This window comes from Cebus imitator, unplaced genomic scaffold (assembly GCF_001604975.1).
Source record: "Cebus imitator isolate Cc_AM_T3 unplaced genomic scaffold, Cebus_imitator-1.0 Scaffold3, whole genome shotgun sequence".
Classification (NCBI taxonomy): Eukaryota; Metazoa; Chordata; class Mammalia; order Primates; family Cebidae; genus Cebus; species Cebus imitator.
Window position 1 is genome coordinate 11530222 of NW_016107318.1, and position 14990 is coordinate 11545211.

General features: G+C 40.1%; 1 protein-coding gene and 1 pseudogene across 2 annotated transcripts in view; one reads left to right on the forward strand and one right to left on the reverse strand.

Annotated features, from left to right (window-relative positions):
- CTH (cystathionine gamma-lyase) overlaps positions 1 to 12436 on the reverse strand; it is a 26182-nt gene extending 13746 nt beyond the window's left edge. The window contains exons 1-5 of the mRNA XM_017531910.2: positions 12074 to 12436; positions 8307 to 8388; positions 6563 to 6658; positions 3672 to 3781; positions 960 to 1091 (exon numbers count right to left, since the gene is read on the reverse strand). Coding sequence (XP_017387399.1) covers positions 960 to 1091; positions 3672 to 3781; positions 6563 to 6658; positions 8307 to 8388; positions 12074 to 12241 — 588 coding nt within the window. The 5' untranslated portion in view covers positions 12242 to 12436. The remainder of the gene's footprint in view (positions 1 to 959; positions 1092 to 3671; positions 3782 to 6562; positions 6659 to 8306; positions 8389 to 12073) is intronic.
- Positions 12437 to 13886: 1450 nt separating this feature from the next.
- On the forward strand, positions 13887 to 14530 carry LOC108306842 (annotated as a pseudogene). Its single transcript, XR_001826310.2, has one exon. The product of XR_001826310.2 is annotated as a coiled-coil-helix-coiled-coil-helix domain-containing protein 10, mitochondrial-like (transcript).
- The last annotated feature ends 460 nt before the right edge of the window (positions 14531 to 14990 follow it).

Sequence of the window (14990 nt, forward strand, 5' to 3'; positions counted from 1 at the left end):
TAATTTTTTGTAGTTTTAGTAGAGACGGGGTTTCACCGTGTTGACCAGGATGGTCTTGATCTCTTGACCTCGTGATCCACCCGCCTCGGCCTCCCAAAGTGCTGGGATTACAGGTTTGAGCCACCGCGCCCGGCCTAGACCTCTTTTCTTTATAAATTACCCAGTCTCTGGTATTTCTTTAGAGCAGTGTGAAAATGGACTAATATAGTACCCTGAAAAAGGAGGCCCCAGAGAACTGTCTTGTCTCTTCTATCATATGAGGACATAATGAGAATCTGCGAGCACTGAATCTGCTAGCACTATGATTGAGGACTTCCCAGCGTTCAGAACTGTGAGAAATAAATTGCTGTTTATAAGCCACTCAGTTTATGGTATTCTGTTATGGCAGCCCAAAGAGGCTAACACAAGAGCGCTGTAAATACTTACAGCTATAAAGTAAAATAAATAATGTAAAAGTTCAAAATAATGATAAGTTAAAGAGATCTAGACACAGCATATGGAGTGCTGAAGGAATAAAAACTAGAAGAAATAAGAGATATAATATGCTTTACATATACTGAAATCATTGAGCATCACTTTTCTTTTATAATATATATATTAAAAATATTCAAGGTGACGGAAAAATATGGCTGATTTGTAACCAATGTGTAAACATTCAAGTCCTTACTATGTATAACATATTAGCAGATTCGATCACATAATAAGGCCATGCCTTCAGAGTTTACACATCCTAAAAGAACTGGTAAGCTTTAATAAAAAACACAAAGTACCATAGAGGATATTAACATAGGTTTGAAATGATATTATCTCATGGTAGAAAAAGTCCAAATTTAATTCTCTGTCCAGTAAATAATTAATTATAATTAGATTTCATGAGTTTGATCATGATTTTAATTTCAGCAAGTCCTTTTCCTCCTAATTACAGATTTATGTGCCAAAAAAACATTATTTTCATTTACCTGGAAATAGGGCGACATAAAAGTGTTATCCACAACCAAAATAATGTCTCCATGCTTATGGACAATATGTGCACATGCTTCAATGTCAGTCATCTTCAGGACGGGATTTGTGGGAGTTTCAATCCAAACAAGCTAAAATCATTCAGTAAATACCAATAGTTTATAAAAATATACTTTACAAACATACATCTCATATATTATTAACAATCTGAGAAGCTACATAATATAATAGAAACGCATGGATGATGATGTTGGGAGATTCAAAAATGAATAGTAGCCTCACCTACAAATTTCTGATGCCATAGGTATGTAATATATCCTATTGTATAATAGGGTTGGTAATACCTACCTTACAGAATTTCTGTAAAGATCAAATAAGATAATGTACAAATCAACAGAAAAGTACTAAAGTTAATTATTGTATTTTTCTTTAAAAAGAGAGTATATTCCAAAGACACAGCTCAGTGTCTGGAAATTTTGTTCTAAAGATAAATAACATAGATTGTGTAAGAATACATCCTAGAGTTTTAATGAAAGAGAATTATCCCTACGATGCCAAAAATATATTTAATATGAACTTAAATAATGCCAGAAACCCTAGAAACTATAGAATAAGGACCTAAACTTGAAGAGCACGGGCTTTAGACTAAAGAAGAAAAATGACACCCACAACAGAAAACCTGGTTGGTGCCTACTTAAAAAAGTAACAATGACCTTTATGTCTCAAAACCTACCACAATTCAGGTACATGGTAGATGCTTGATAGTTATCAAGAAGACCAAAGAAAAGAATTCTATTTATTGAACAAAATGCCATTATATTGAATTCCTTACTTTTTTTAAGTGACAGGGCCTTGCTTTGCTGCCTAGGCTGGAGTGCAGTGGCATGACCACAGCTAACTGCAGCTTCGACCTCTCAGGCTCAAGTGATCCTCCTGCTTCAGCCGCCCCCGTAGTTGAGACTACAGGCATGTGCCACCACACCCAGCCAATTTTTTTTTTTTTTTTTTTTTTTTTGCAGAGAAAGGGTCTCGCTGTATACCTTGAACTCCTGGCTCAAGCAATACCCCTGCCTCATCTCCCAAAGTGCTGGGATTACAGGAGTGAGCCACTGTGCCCAGCTGATTCTTTATTATTACCTATTATTTAAATGGGCAAAGGGTCTGGTTGAATACTCTTCTGACTTTAAAGTTTCACTATGGAAAAGATAAGATGGTTAAAACCATATATATTCTAACAAAAATCTTGAATTATTTAAAGAATCTATAAAAATTATTCCTGCTAAAGATGTATTATTCCTACTAATAATTTTAAAAAGTAAAAATAACTAAATAAATAAAAGGTAGGTTTTACATGGACCTAAACATTCTACTTCAAATGAAAAACCTGATATTTTAGGAAGGAAAATGCACTAATTCAAGTTGGTAGAGTGCTATATAAAGTTCTGTTGACAAGATTTACTATACTCATAATTTGCTTTCCTCCCTTAGAAAGACTCAGACTAGGGCCAGGCGTACTGGCTCACACCTGTAATCCCAGCACTTTGGGAGGCCAAGGCGGGCAGATCACAAGGTCAGGAGTTCAAGACCAGCCTGGCCAACATGGTGAAACCCCATCTCTACTAAAAATACAAAAATTAACTGGGCATGGTGGCAGGCACCTGAAATCCCAGCTACTTGCGTGGCTGAGGCAGGAGAATCGCTTCAACCCAGGAGGCAGAGGTTGCAGTGAGCATCACACCATTGCACTCCAACCTGGGTGACAGGGCAAGACTCCGTCTCAAAAAAAAAAAAAAAAAAGACTCAGACCAACTATTTTAATGTGTCTTTTCTCCCAAGCAAGATAAAGAAACAACTTAATTACCGAAAGCTCACCCATGTTAATGTGCAAAGTAATTATTTGTACATGAAAAGGCATTCATTTTTTAGTGTTCAGTGCAAAATAATCTTGGGTACAATTCTAACATTTTAATCATTAGCAAAATGTTGTAAACAGCTGACTTATAAAAGACACTAGTCCTTCTTTTATCCACACGGAATTTAAATGAGGCCCCAAGAAAGAATATCACATATGCTATTCACTCAGGCACAAAACACCTTCCGGAGGCATACAAACTTCCCAGGATGGAAGCTAAAGATTGCTTGTGGCCCATTCTCTACATCTAACTAGTATCTGGGCAGTACCCCTTACAGCCCAGCAAAGCCACTGTGCTTAGGGTTTCGGGATTTGGCAGGCTTCCTTTTCTATAATCCTTTATGATGACTTCCTTTACCAATACTATTTTGGCTATGTCATTAAGAATTACGTGCTCCTGCATAGAAATTTTTTTTAACAATTACTATGTATCCAGGAACTATACTAAGCATTTCATATGCATTATCTCATCTGATTCTCACACTCCCCTCTCTATAAAACTGGTATAATTATCTCCATTCTGCAAATGAAGAAATTGAGACTTTGGTTACATAATTTGGCCAAGATAATATACCAACTAAGATACAGAATTAAAATTTGAATTCCACTCCAGAAATCATGTACCACCATTATGCTATAATACCCTAGAGATGACAGTCTATCTTAATCTTGTTGATGTTTCCAATGGCGTATAATAAAATTTGTTATTCACATTAAATTATATCATCTAGTAAACAGAAATGTTGAAAAACAAAACATCATAGGAAAAACAGGCAAAACTGAAAACTAGCTGAGTTACCTTAGTTTCTGGTGTAATTGCTGCCTCTAGTAATTTGATTTTGGAACAGTCAACAAAAGAAATCTTTAATCCAAATTCAGATGCCACCTGCCTGAAGTACCTGTTTGAACCTGAGGCAGAAGAGAATCAGATAAAATGGAAAGAACATTGCATTAAGAAACATTCACGTATAAATGTTAACCTTCTACTTATAAACACTTACAAAATATAGGGAACTCTCAGTCACCAAGAAAAATGCAACTAAAAGCAATTCTAGTTTGGTTAAAGAGTTTGGCTATCTGATACAGTAAAGAATAATAAGGTTTGGACTTTAAAGGTTAAAGAGTCAAATAAGACACACTTGAGATCCAAAAGTAATATGAAGTAAATAACGTTTCTCAAAACATCGAACTTCCACTAAGTGGCGTGCTTCCTGAAACATCTTATCTTTTTTAACAATTTCTACCTAGTTCTCAACTCTAAATTAAATGAACCAATGTCAATGAAATATTCAAAATAAATTTCAATATACTTTGTAATGCAAAAGAATTGGTTACTATTCATTGTACTTTTTCGATCTTTTTGTTGCGTAGTTCTGAAAGTTTTGATCAATAAAATGAGACAGTATAAATCAAACTACCAGATTTTTACAGTGAAATAAGATAAATCATTTGACTTAGAATATTTTTTATAAACACTCCTAGACTTCATTTTTACACATAAAAACTTAAAGAAAAACTTGATATTGATAATAACAACAACAACAAAAGAATATTCTGTCATTAATGAGAAACTAGACTTTTGATGGTATGTAGTCTGACCCAAGGTAATATAAAATTGAAAAATAATGTGAAGAGTTCTTAAAAATCAACAATTTTCAGAATTTTATACCTATGTTTTCCATGAGGCTTTTATAATGCATTATAAAAGTATCTAAAGGTTTGAGATGTCTATAATTTCAACTCAAGAGTTAATATAAGAAACTAAGATAATAAACTGTCTCAAGTCTGGGAATATAAAATAAATAAATAGAAAAGGAATTTTAAAAAAAAGAAACTAAGGGCCGGGCGTGGTGGCTCATGCTTGTAATCCCAGCACTTTGGGAGGCCGAGGCGGGTGGATCACGAGGTCAAGAGATCAAGACCATCCTGGTCAACATGGTGAAACCCCATCTCTACTAAAAATACAAAAAATCAGCTGGGCATGGTGGTGCGTGCCTGTAATCCCAGCTACTCAGGAGGCTGAGGCAGGAGAATTGCCTGAACCCAGGAGGCGGAGGTTGCGGTGAGCCGAGATAGCGCCATTGCACTCCAGCCTGGGTAACAAGAGTGAAATTCCGTCTCAAAAAAGAAACTAAGATAAAATACAAAGCATTGTGCTAATTTCTGAACTCTAAAATGATTACTAACAGTATCTTCCTTTCAAGCAGGGGTCCCCAACCCACAGGTCACAGACAGGTACAGGTTTATGGTCTGTTAGGAACCCAGCTGCACAGCAGGAGGTGAGCAGCAAGTGAGCATTAGGACTCCCTGAGCTCAGCCTCCTGTCAGATCAGCGGCAGCATCAGAGTCTCACAGGAGGAACCCTACTGAGAACTACTCATGGGAGGGATCTAGGTTGTGCACTCCTTATAACAATATAACTTTCAAGGGATCTAGGTTGCATGCTCCTTATGAGAATCTAAATAGCGCCTGATGATCTTAGGTAGAAAAGTTTCATCCTGAAACCATCCCCCTTCCCTTGGAAAAATTGTATTCTACAAAACTGGTCCCTGGTGCCAAAAAGGTTGGGGACAGCTGTTTTAAAGGACTAGGTGATTTAACTTTTTGTTCAGATAGGAAATAGATAAAATGATAATATTCTAGAAATCACATTTTAATTATTTGGAAGCATCTAGAATAGATGTATATGTGTATTCACAAAATTCCTTGCTTTTCTTTTAAACACAAAAATCAATGGGCTTAAAGGCAATGGCAATCCTGTCTTCTCCACATTCACCACTTTAAAGAGCTAACATTTAATCTCTTTAGAATGGAAGTTCTTAAATTTGGATCTCCCTAAATAAATGGGCTTCAGGGGTTCAATCGGTGAGACTCCCAAAATGAAATGCTAATCACTGAGTATAGTCTTAAGAACATTTTTTTGGGAAAAGAGGCCCATATCTCTTAACAAATTTTCAAAAGTTTCCCTGGAACGAAACAAAAAATAAAAAGCAAGAGGGAATGTGCAGTGGAGCTCTTGGAGTAACCTAGGTTGTAGTTTACCGTTATTACAGGTAAAAATTAAGTTACAGGAGAACACTGTCTCTCTAAACCTTATCTTCTCTAGAGCACAATGTGGCTGCAAGTTGATCAGGTCCTAGATATTCATTCTAGCAGCTTAAATACTATTCTTACTAAATAATCTCTAACTAGGTGAGGTGGCTCAGCCTGAGATCCCAAAACTTTGGGAGGCCAGGAAGGGGGGATCACTTGAGCTCAGGAGTTCCAGACCAGCCTGACCAACACAACAAAACCCTGTCTCTACATAAAATATAAAAATTAGCTGTGTGTAATAGCGCACACCTCTGGTCCCAGCTTTTCAGGAGGCTGGGGCACAAGAACCATTTGAACCCAGGAGGTAGAGACTGCAGTGAGCTGAGGTCGCACCACCGCACTCCAGCCTGGTTGACAGAGCAAGATCCTGTGTCAAAATAAACAAATAAATAAATAAATAATCTCTTTTATAAGCAGTTCCAGAACATGGACCCTAAGTGTTTACGCTCTTCTTTTGCCAAGTCTGAGGTGCCTGTCACACCTGTAAAATATAATAAATAACCACAAATACTGGCAACATTGTTAATATAATTCAGAGCTCACTTTATTATCTGTAAAATACAAGTTTACACAATATAAACAAGAGGAGTCACTTACCTCCATACACATCATCCATACAAATAATTTGGTCTCCTGCTTTTAAAAGATGGGTAATAGTTACAGTGGCTGCTAAACCTGAAGCAAAGGCCAAACCTAAAATAAAAATACAGTTAGAGTAAGCTGAAAGGTTAGACCTAAAGGTTAAAAAACATCTCCAGTATTTACCTGACTTACTTCAATGCAGATAGGACAGCCATGATGGCTGAGTTGCCGGAGGCCCGTGATTAATACCATTACAAAATCTCCCTTTCTATTTAAAGAATAAGATATCTTTAAAATAAAAAATATATAATGCAGGCAGACACTTTTGTGTTAACGTCAATTTTGCCTTGGTTATAACATTTCTCTGAAACACTTTAAGGAAATAATTCTTTACAAATATCTGAGATAAAAGACCTATTATCAGTTAAATTACAGTTTAAAAATAGCAAACTAAAGAAATTTCAGGCCAGGCATGGTGGTTCATGACTATAATCCCAGCACTTTGGGAAGCCAAAGCAGGTGGATCACTTGAGGTCAGGAGTTAGAGACCAGCCTAGCCAACAAGGTGAAACTCTGTGTCTACTAAAAATATAAAAATTAGCCAGGCATGTTGGCACACGCCTATAATCCCAGCTACTAGGGAGGCTGAGGTGGGAGAATTGCTTAAACCCAGAAGGCGGAGTTTGCAATAAGCTGAGACTGCGCCACTGCATTCCACCTGGGTGACAGAGCGAGACACCGTCCCCCCAAAAAAAAAAAAAAAAAATCAAACATAAAGAATAGAGCTAAGATATGAATCATACATTTATTATATGAATATGCAGTTCAGCAAATATGTTAACAAAAGTCACCATCAGACCTGAGATTTGTCTAATAAATGTAATGACAATGAATACATAAGACTCCCTCCATGAAAAAAAAAAGGTTTAGGGAGTTAATCCCTAATCCCTGAGAGTACATTAGTACGGATTAATAAACCTTAGTGCTAGCCGGGTGCAGTGGCTTACACCTGTAATCCTAGCACTTTGGGAGGTTGGGGCAATTAGATCACGAGGTGAGGAGTTTGAGACTAGCCTGGCCAACATGGTGAAACCCCGTCCCTTCTAAAAATACAAAAATTAGCCCGGGGTGGTGATGCATGCCTGTAATCCCAGGTACTCAGGAGCCTGAGGCAGGAGAATGACTTGAACCCAGAAGGAGGAGGTTGCAGTGAGGCGAGATCATGCCATTGCTCTCCAGCCTGGGCAACAAGAGCAAGGCTCCATCTCAAAAAAAGAAAAATTAGCCAGCTGTAGTGGTGTATGCCTATAATGCCAGCCACTCAGGAGGCTGAGGCACCAGAAACACTTCAACCCAGGAGGAGGTGGTTGAAGTGAGCAGAGATCACACCACTGCACTCCAGCCTGGGCAACAAAGAGAGAGACCCTGTCTCAAAAAAAGAGTTTATATTCTAATAGGTAGTGTTATTGAACTTAATTTCCATTTATTTATTTATACTGATAGTATTTATACATAATAAATGTAGTATTCATGTGAATTTTTTCCCTTATTCATTTTTCCTTTATTTATATATATTTTAACCTGATGATTACACACATGCATATTATACTGAGGGATCTTGGGCAAAGAATTCAAAGTCAGTAGAACAGCAATTTTCAACTAGCGAACCTGTTTCTTTTCAGTTCGACATTCTGTGCCTCTATGGTTTTCTCTATACATTTAAAAATCGATTCTAGACTGTGAAATAGAAATTACTTACTGTACTTAGCTCCATCCAGTGCTGCCACTGCTCTTTCCAGACAATTCCTAGTGGGATTTCCAGAACGGCTATATTCAAAACCCTGAAGAAAACAAGTTCAAGTTCATCCTAAGAGACTTAAGTTTATTATTAGAGTCCTAACATAGACAACTACAGTTTCACCCTACCATATCGAGTTTCTATTCTTTAGTCATGATATGTCTTGCTATTACACAAAGGAGAACACTGCTGTGGCTATAGTGAAGAGGCTCTGAAGTCAAATAAACTCTATGTGAATTCTGTACTGCCACTTATAATCTTCATGACACTAGGTAAATTGCTTCACATTTCCAAGAGTCAATCTCAATATCTGTAAAATGGGAATAACAGAGACATCTAGTTCATAAAATTGTTATGATGATAAAATGAGATAATGCACGGATTCGCTGCATGTTTCCTAGCACATGCTAATCACTAAATAAATAGCATTTTTTATTAGTAGTATTTTTATTACGTTAGACTCACCTTTCTTCATTAATCTGGAAACATTAGGAAAAGTGACTTGCATGAGACAATAGAATAAACCTAATTCTAACCTGTATTTCATTTCCCATGAAATAAGTGATTAAGTGATACAAGTTTCTTTCTTTTTTTTTTATGGATAGGGCCTCACTCTATTGCCCAAGCTAGAGTACAGTGAATCAATCATAGCTCACTGCAGCCTCAAACTCCTGGGCTTAAGCAATCCTCCCATCTCATCCTCCTGAGTAGCTAGGACTACAGACTACAGGTGCACATCACCATGCCTAACTAATATTCTAATTTTATTTTTTCTAGAGGCAGCCTAGCTATGTTGCCCAGGCTGATCTTGAGCTCCTGGCCTCAAGCAACCCTTCCACACTTTGGCCTCCCAAAGTGCTGAGATTACAGGTATGAGCCACCTCCTCAGGCTGATTCAAGCTCTATTTAGCATACAACAGGAAGTTGTGATCAGATCCTACAAATGCTCAGCGTTCATTCACATCTTGGCCCTACAAAGGTGACTCAAAACATAGGGAGCAATTCCTGGCAAAACAGCTCCACACAATACTTTTTAAAAATTTGCATTATGCTCCTTTTACACATATGGCACCCTGCTATCTATAATCATCCTGTCATTCTATTAATTCTTATAACTGGCTTTGAGAAAAGTGAAGTCAAATGTAATAGTACCTAGGAAGTGTCAAAGCCAGAGTGTAAACCTAGGATTTGAACATTAATTAGAAGTCCTATAATTTTCTCCCTCTGCTTTATATAACACATAACAAAACAAAATACTACCACTCTTTTCACCTTTGTTTCTGATTCAGAAGCTCCCAGTATTAATAATAATAACTTTTAAAAGTTTTGAGTCAGGTGCAGTGGCTCACACCTGCAATCCCAGCACTTTGGGAGGCCGAGACAGGTGGATCACCTGAGGTCAGGAGTTCAAGACCAGCCTGGCCAACATGGTGAACCCTCATCTCTACTAAAAAAACAAAAAGTAGCCAGCGTGGTGGCACACACCTTTAATCTCAGCTACTAGTGGGGGCTGAGGCAGAAGAATCACTTGAACCGGAAAGGTAAGAGTTTGCAGTAAGTGGAGATCATGCCACTGCACTTCAGCCTGGTGACGGAGTGAGACTCCGTCTCAAAAAAAAGGTTTTGTTTAGGCCAGGTGAGGTGGCTCACCCCTGTAATTCCAACACTTTGGGAGGCCGAGACAGGTGGATCACCTGAGGTCAGGAGTTTGAGACCAGCAAGGCCAACTTGGTGAAACCCCATCTCTACTGAAAAAACGAAAATTAGCCAGACGTGGTAGTGTGCACCTGTAATCTCAGCTACTAGTGGGGGCTGAGACAGGAGAATTGCTTGAACCCCGGAGGCGGGGAAGTTGCAGTGAGCCAAGATCACGCCTCTGCACTCCAGCCTGGGAAACAGAGCAAGATACTGTCTCAAAAAAAAAAAAAAATTAAGCAGAGTTTTTATGGATTTAACCATCTCTGCTGGTTTTCTGGAAATATTTAACTATTAATATCACATCCGAATGGTTAACTTTTACACTAAGTTCCAAAGCTTGGGCAGCTACACATTTATTAAGCCCTACACAAGAAACTGCATGTTTGAAAGAGAGGCTGTGTACATATTTTGATTCCAAAATACAGTAGTTAAAGAGCATTTTAAGCCAGCTGTAGAAATGGCCTTTGAACTCTGTATCACAAAACACAGGACTGTCTATAAGGATTTTCCTCAACTTATAGAGCACACTAAAGTAGTTTTCAAAGCATAATCAAGGCTTTGGAATTTAACTAATTCTTACAAATCTCAGCAACTTTTAAATTCTCCAAGATCCATCAAGTATGCCACCAAAAGGGAAAAAGAAGCTATGTGATTAACGAGTCTCTTTCATAGGATTTACAGATCATTCATGTATGACTCTGGGTCAGTTCCTTTCCTACAAAAAGTAGACCTGGTTGTTCTGAGGATCAAATGGAAATAGTGTAAATGTGAACACCACGAAAAAACAAATTACCATTGAGTAATTATTATGTACTATACAGCTTTAAATACATCTCAACAACTTATGTGGTAGGTACAATTATTATCGACATTTATACAGGATCAGTCAGAGGCTTTGATAGGTTAACTAACTTGCCCAAGGTCCCCCAGCTCAGAAAAAGTGGGGTCAGAACTCAAACCTAGCCTCTGACTTGTGTTCTGGTTCTTTTTTTTTCTTTTTCTTCTTTTTGAGTTAGAGTTTCACTCTTGTTGCCCAGGCTGGAGTACAATGGCAAGATCTCAGCCCACTGCAACCTCTACCTCCTGGGTTCAAGAGATTCTCCTGCCTAAGCTTCCCGAGCAGCTGGGATTACAGCCACCCACCACCATGCCCAGCTAATTTTTGTATTTTTAGTAGAGACAGCGTTTCACCATGTTGGCTAGGCTGGTCTCAAACTCCTGACCTTGACCTCAGGTGATCCACCTGTACTGGCCTCCCAAAGTGCTGGGATTACAGGCGTATAAACTACCACGCCTGGTCATGACTTGTGTTCCTAACCACTAAGCCATACTTCTTAAATGATGCAATAGGCTAAATTGTTACTAGCATTATTAGAGATAGCATAGTGTAGCTGAGTGCCTAAGAGTTGGTTCTTAAACCTAAAGTTTCTAAAGTTTGAATCCCAGCTCCAATACTTACTACTTTAAGGCTAGATACTTAACTCCCTAAATCTCAGCTGTTGTATTGGAAAAAATGAGAATTCAGTTCAGACTAGGGTTTTTGTTAGCATTAGGTGAGACAATACATGCAATACACATGGTATATACTAGTATGTATTTGGCACATAGTAGGTACTCATTAACTATTAATACAGGTACGGGAAACAATCTTAATTCTAGTCAGGTTATCAGACTCTTAGTATTTTTTAAGCTGACTCCGGACTACAACTTTAAAACTTATGCTGCTAAAGATAATTCAAAGAAGTTATGACCTTCGGTTTTTAATGGCAAATTTGACAAAATCACGTGGATTTCAGCCCAAATCTATATGGCAAGGTGGACAAATAGCTCCTTCCAGTCCTGCTCATCAAAAGAAATACGATCACTGGACCATCCGATACAAAGCTATACTGCAAGAATTACAGTGTCGAAACGTCTGTCAGTTGCTTTCCTAATTTATATGTCATCTTATAAATTACTTACATGCCTTCTAAATTCATAAGCCTCTCTTCCCGCCCAACTGTGGGCAGCCCCAGACAGACCCAGCTCACCGAGTGCTGGCCAGGCGCCTCTTGCTTGAACGTGGTGGACAGTGAGATGGGGGGCACCACAGCCCTGGAGGTCCATTGCTCTGGTTCCTGGCCCACATGGATGGCCTGCGTGGCGAAATGTTGGAAGCGAGGCAGGAAACCGTGTGAGGAGGCGTCTTTTTCCTGCATGCTGAACCGCGGAAGGAGAGAGGAAAAGAACAAGGGAGATATAACCAGGAAGCCGGGCGTCCGGGGTTGGGAGAGACAGAAGGAGCAGGAGAAAAGGAGCAAAAGCGGCCGGCGGAGCCGACACCAAGCGTACAAAAGCCGGACACTGTGAGTGTGGGGTGGATTTTGCTAGCCGGCCGGCAGGCTCATGATCACTGCGAGGCGGGGCCAGCGTGGTCCAATGAGCGAAGGCCCGACGCGTCCCCCGCTCCTTATTGGCTGGCAGCAGAGGCGTTGCCTGAAACGTCACCGCGACCGCCCCTTCCACTGCAGAAAGTGGAGAGAAGCTGGAGTTCCTGGGTCCACGCGGTGTTGGTCCCTACGGGCAAAATTCCTGAGTACAGGTCCCGAGGAGGCTGCCATGCTGGCTACAGAGAGCCACCCGGTCGTCTGTGTGACCTCAGCCTGAAGGTTCGCCCGAGACTTGGCGGAAAGCTGGCATGGTGTTGAAACCGGGTAACTGTAAACAGACCACATAAATAGCCCCCTCTTATTGCGGCACTTGCCACTGACCACCACACTTTGCCCTGAGGGCGGTGCTGAAAGACGTAAGCCTCAGCGTGGAGATTGGTTAAGAAAAGGGTGGCTCTAGCAGCTTGGATTCTCATCCATCACAGTCAGCTTGCGTTTTAGGTACACTGAACTCTGTAATGACCCCGTGCTTACGATGACTGAAACAGAAATGAAGGTTAAATTGTTCTTAGGACATAACGAAGTTAACTGTAGTGAGGACAACATGCAGAACTCTGGCAGCTTCCTAAAAGTTCTTCAATCCTGAGCTTTTTCAAGCATCATTATCTTCTTTTGAAGTACAAGGAGAAACTCTCCCTAATGAGAAAGATAATGTGGCTTTGAAAAATTTACTGGAGTCTTACATCCTTACACAAAAATGCTTCAGCTGTTACACAACTAACAGCCACATCCCCGCAGGAAAAAGGAATGTTTACCACTCACCTGCACCCAGAGCCCTACTCTCAGAAGAACCACTGCTTTAAAACAAACAAAAATCTCCTTGTTCCCCGAACAATACAGACTTGACCTACTTACTCTTCTGACTGTTTTCTAGTACCAGGAAATTTGGTAATATTTCCGTTCTTGCAAAGTATTCACTAAATATCTAAAACCTTATTAAACAAATTAAGAACAAGGAGAATAAGGAATAAACAGCTCTTAAAATTTACAATTTGAAAGAAAGACATAAAGAGAAAGAATGAGGCAATTTGCTTTTCAAATTAGCTTCAGGGACATTTAACTCATTAAGCACTAGAGGAGTGGTACTTGAGGGCCTCAAGCTTTTAAAAGCGTACTAAACTTTTTATGGCTGGGGGAAAAAAATGGATAGACTTCAAAACACTAATTATATTAATACATATTTAATTAATGTTTTTCTTTTAAAAATATAACATCAACTACAACTCACCTCAATATTTATATATAGCTATATGTGGGTATTTTCGCATAATATGATACGGCATTTAGGGGCCAGAAGGGTCTAAAACAGTTCCAATTAGTTTTACCTCCTAATATTTGCTGACAAACCCTGAGTTGCATAAATACAGGCATTTTATTTAGTGTACTGCTATAAAGAATTATTCAGGAGAACCGCTGCCGCTGCCGCCGCCGCCGTCTCTAAATTGTCCGGGTCCCACCGCCGCCACCATGCCTCGCGGAAGCCGCAGCCCGGCCGCCCCGCCAGTCAGCCGCCCCGCCGCGCCCTCTGCCCACCCGCCTGCGCACCCACCACCCTCGGCAGCAGCCCCGGCTCCCGCCCCTTCGGGCCAGCCGGGCCTCATGGCTCAGGTGGCATCCACGGCCGCAGGGGTAGCCGTGGGCTCGGCTGTGGGACATGTCATGGGCAGCACCCTGACCGGAGCCAGCCCAGCCTGCCGCCCAGCAGGCCCCCACCCATGCTACCTCCCAGCCCCTGCAGATGGGGCCCTGCGCCTACGAGATCAGGCAGTTCCTGGACTGTTCCACCACTCAGAGTGACCTGTCCCTGTGTGAGGGCTTCAGCGAGGTCCTGAAGCAGTGCAAGTACAACCATTGTCTGAGCTCCCTGCCCTGAAGATATCGGTGCACTCAGGGGCCAGCCCTGCATCGACCTCTGCCCCTCGTCAACAGCTAGACCACAACACTAGATTGTATGCAGATAGCTGGGATTGCAAGTGAGGAGGAGGTTTCTCACCCCACGGTTAACCCAAGACACAAATGTGCAATTAAAAGAATTTATTTTAGACCACAAAAAAAAAATTATTCAGAAGTTAAGTCATTTTATTTATTGTACTGCAATAAAGAATTATATTTATTGTACTGTATATTTATTGTACTGTAATAAACAATAAAGAGGTGTACAATAATACACCTGACTTGGTATATTGGCTAACACCTGTAAATCCAGCACTTTGGGAAGCCGAAGTGGGCCGATCACCTGAGGTCAAGAGTTCAAGACCAGCCTGGCCAACATGGTGAAACCCCTTCTCTATGAAAGTATAAAAATTAGCTGGGCATGATGGTTGGTGCCTGTAATCCCAGCTTCTCTGGAGGCTGAAGTGAAAGAATCACTTGAACCTGGGAGGTGGAGGTTTCAGTGAGCCGAGATTGTGCCATTGCACTCCAGCCTGGGCCACAGAGCAAGACTCTGTCTCAAATAAATTAAAATTTAAAAAAAAAAAAAAGGAAGATAGTGCTAATACAAATGCTTTAAATCAGA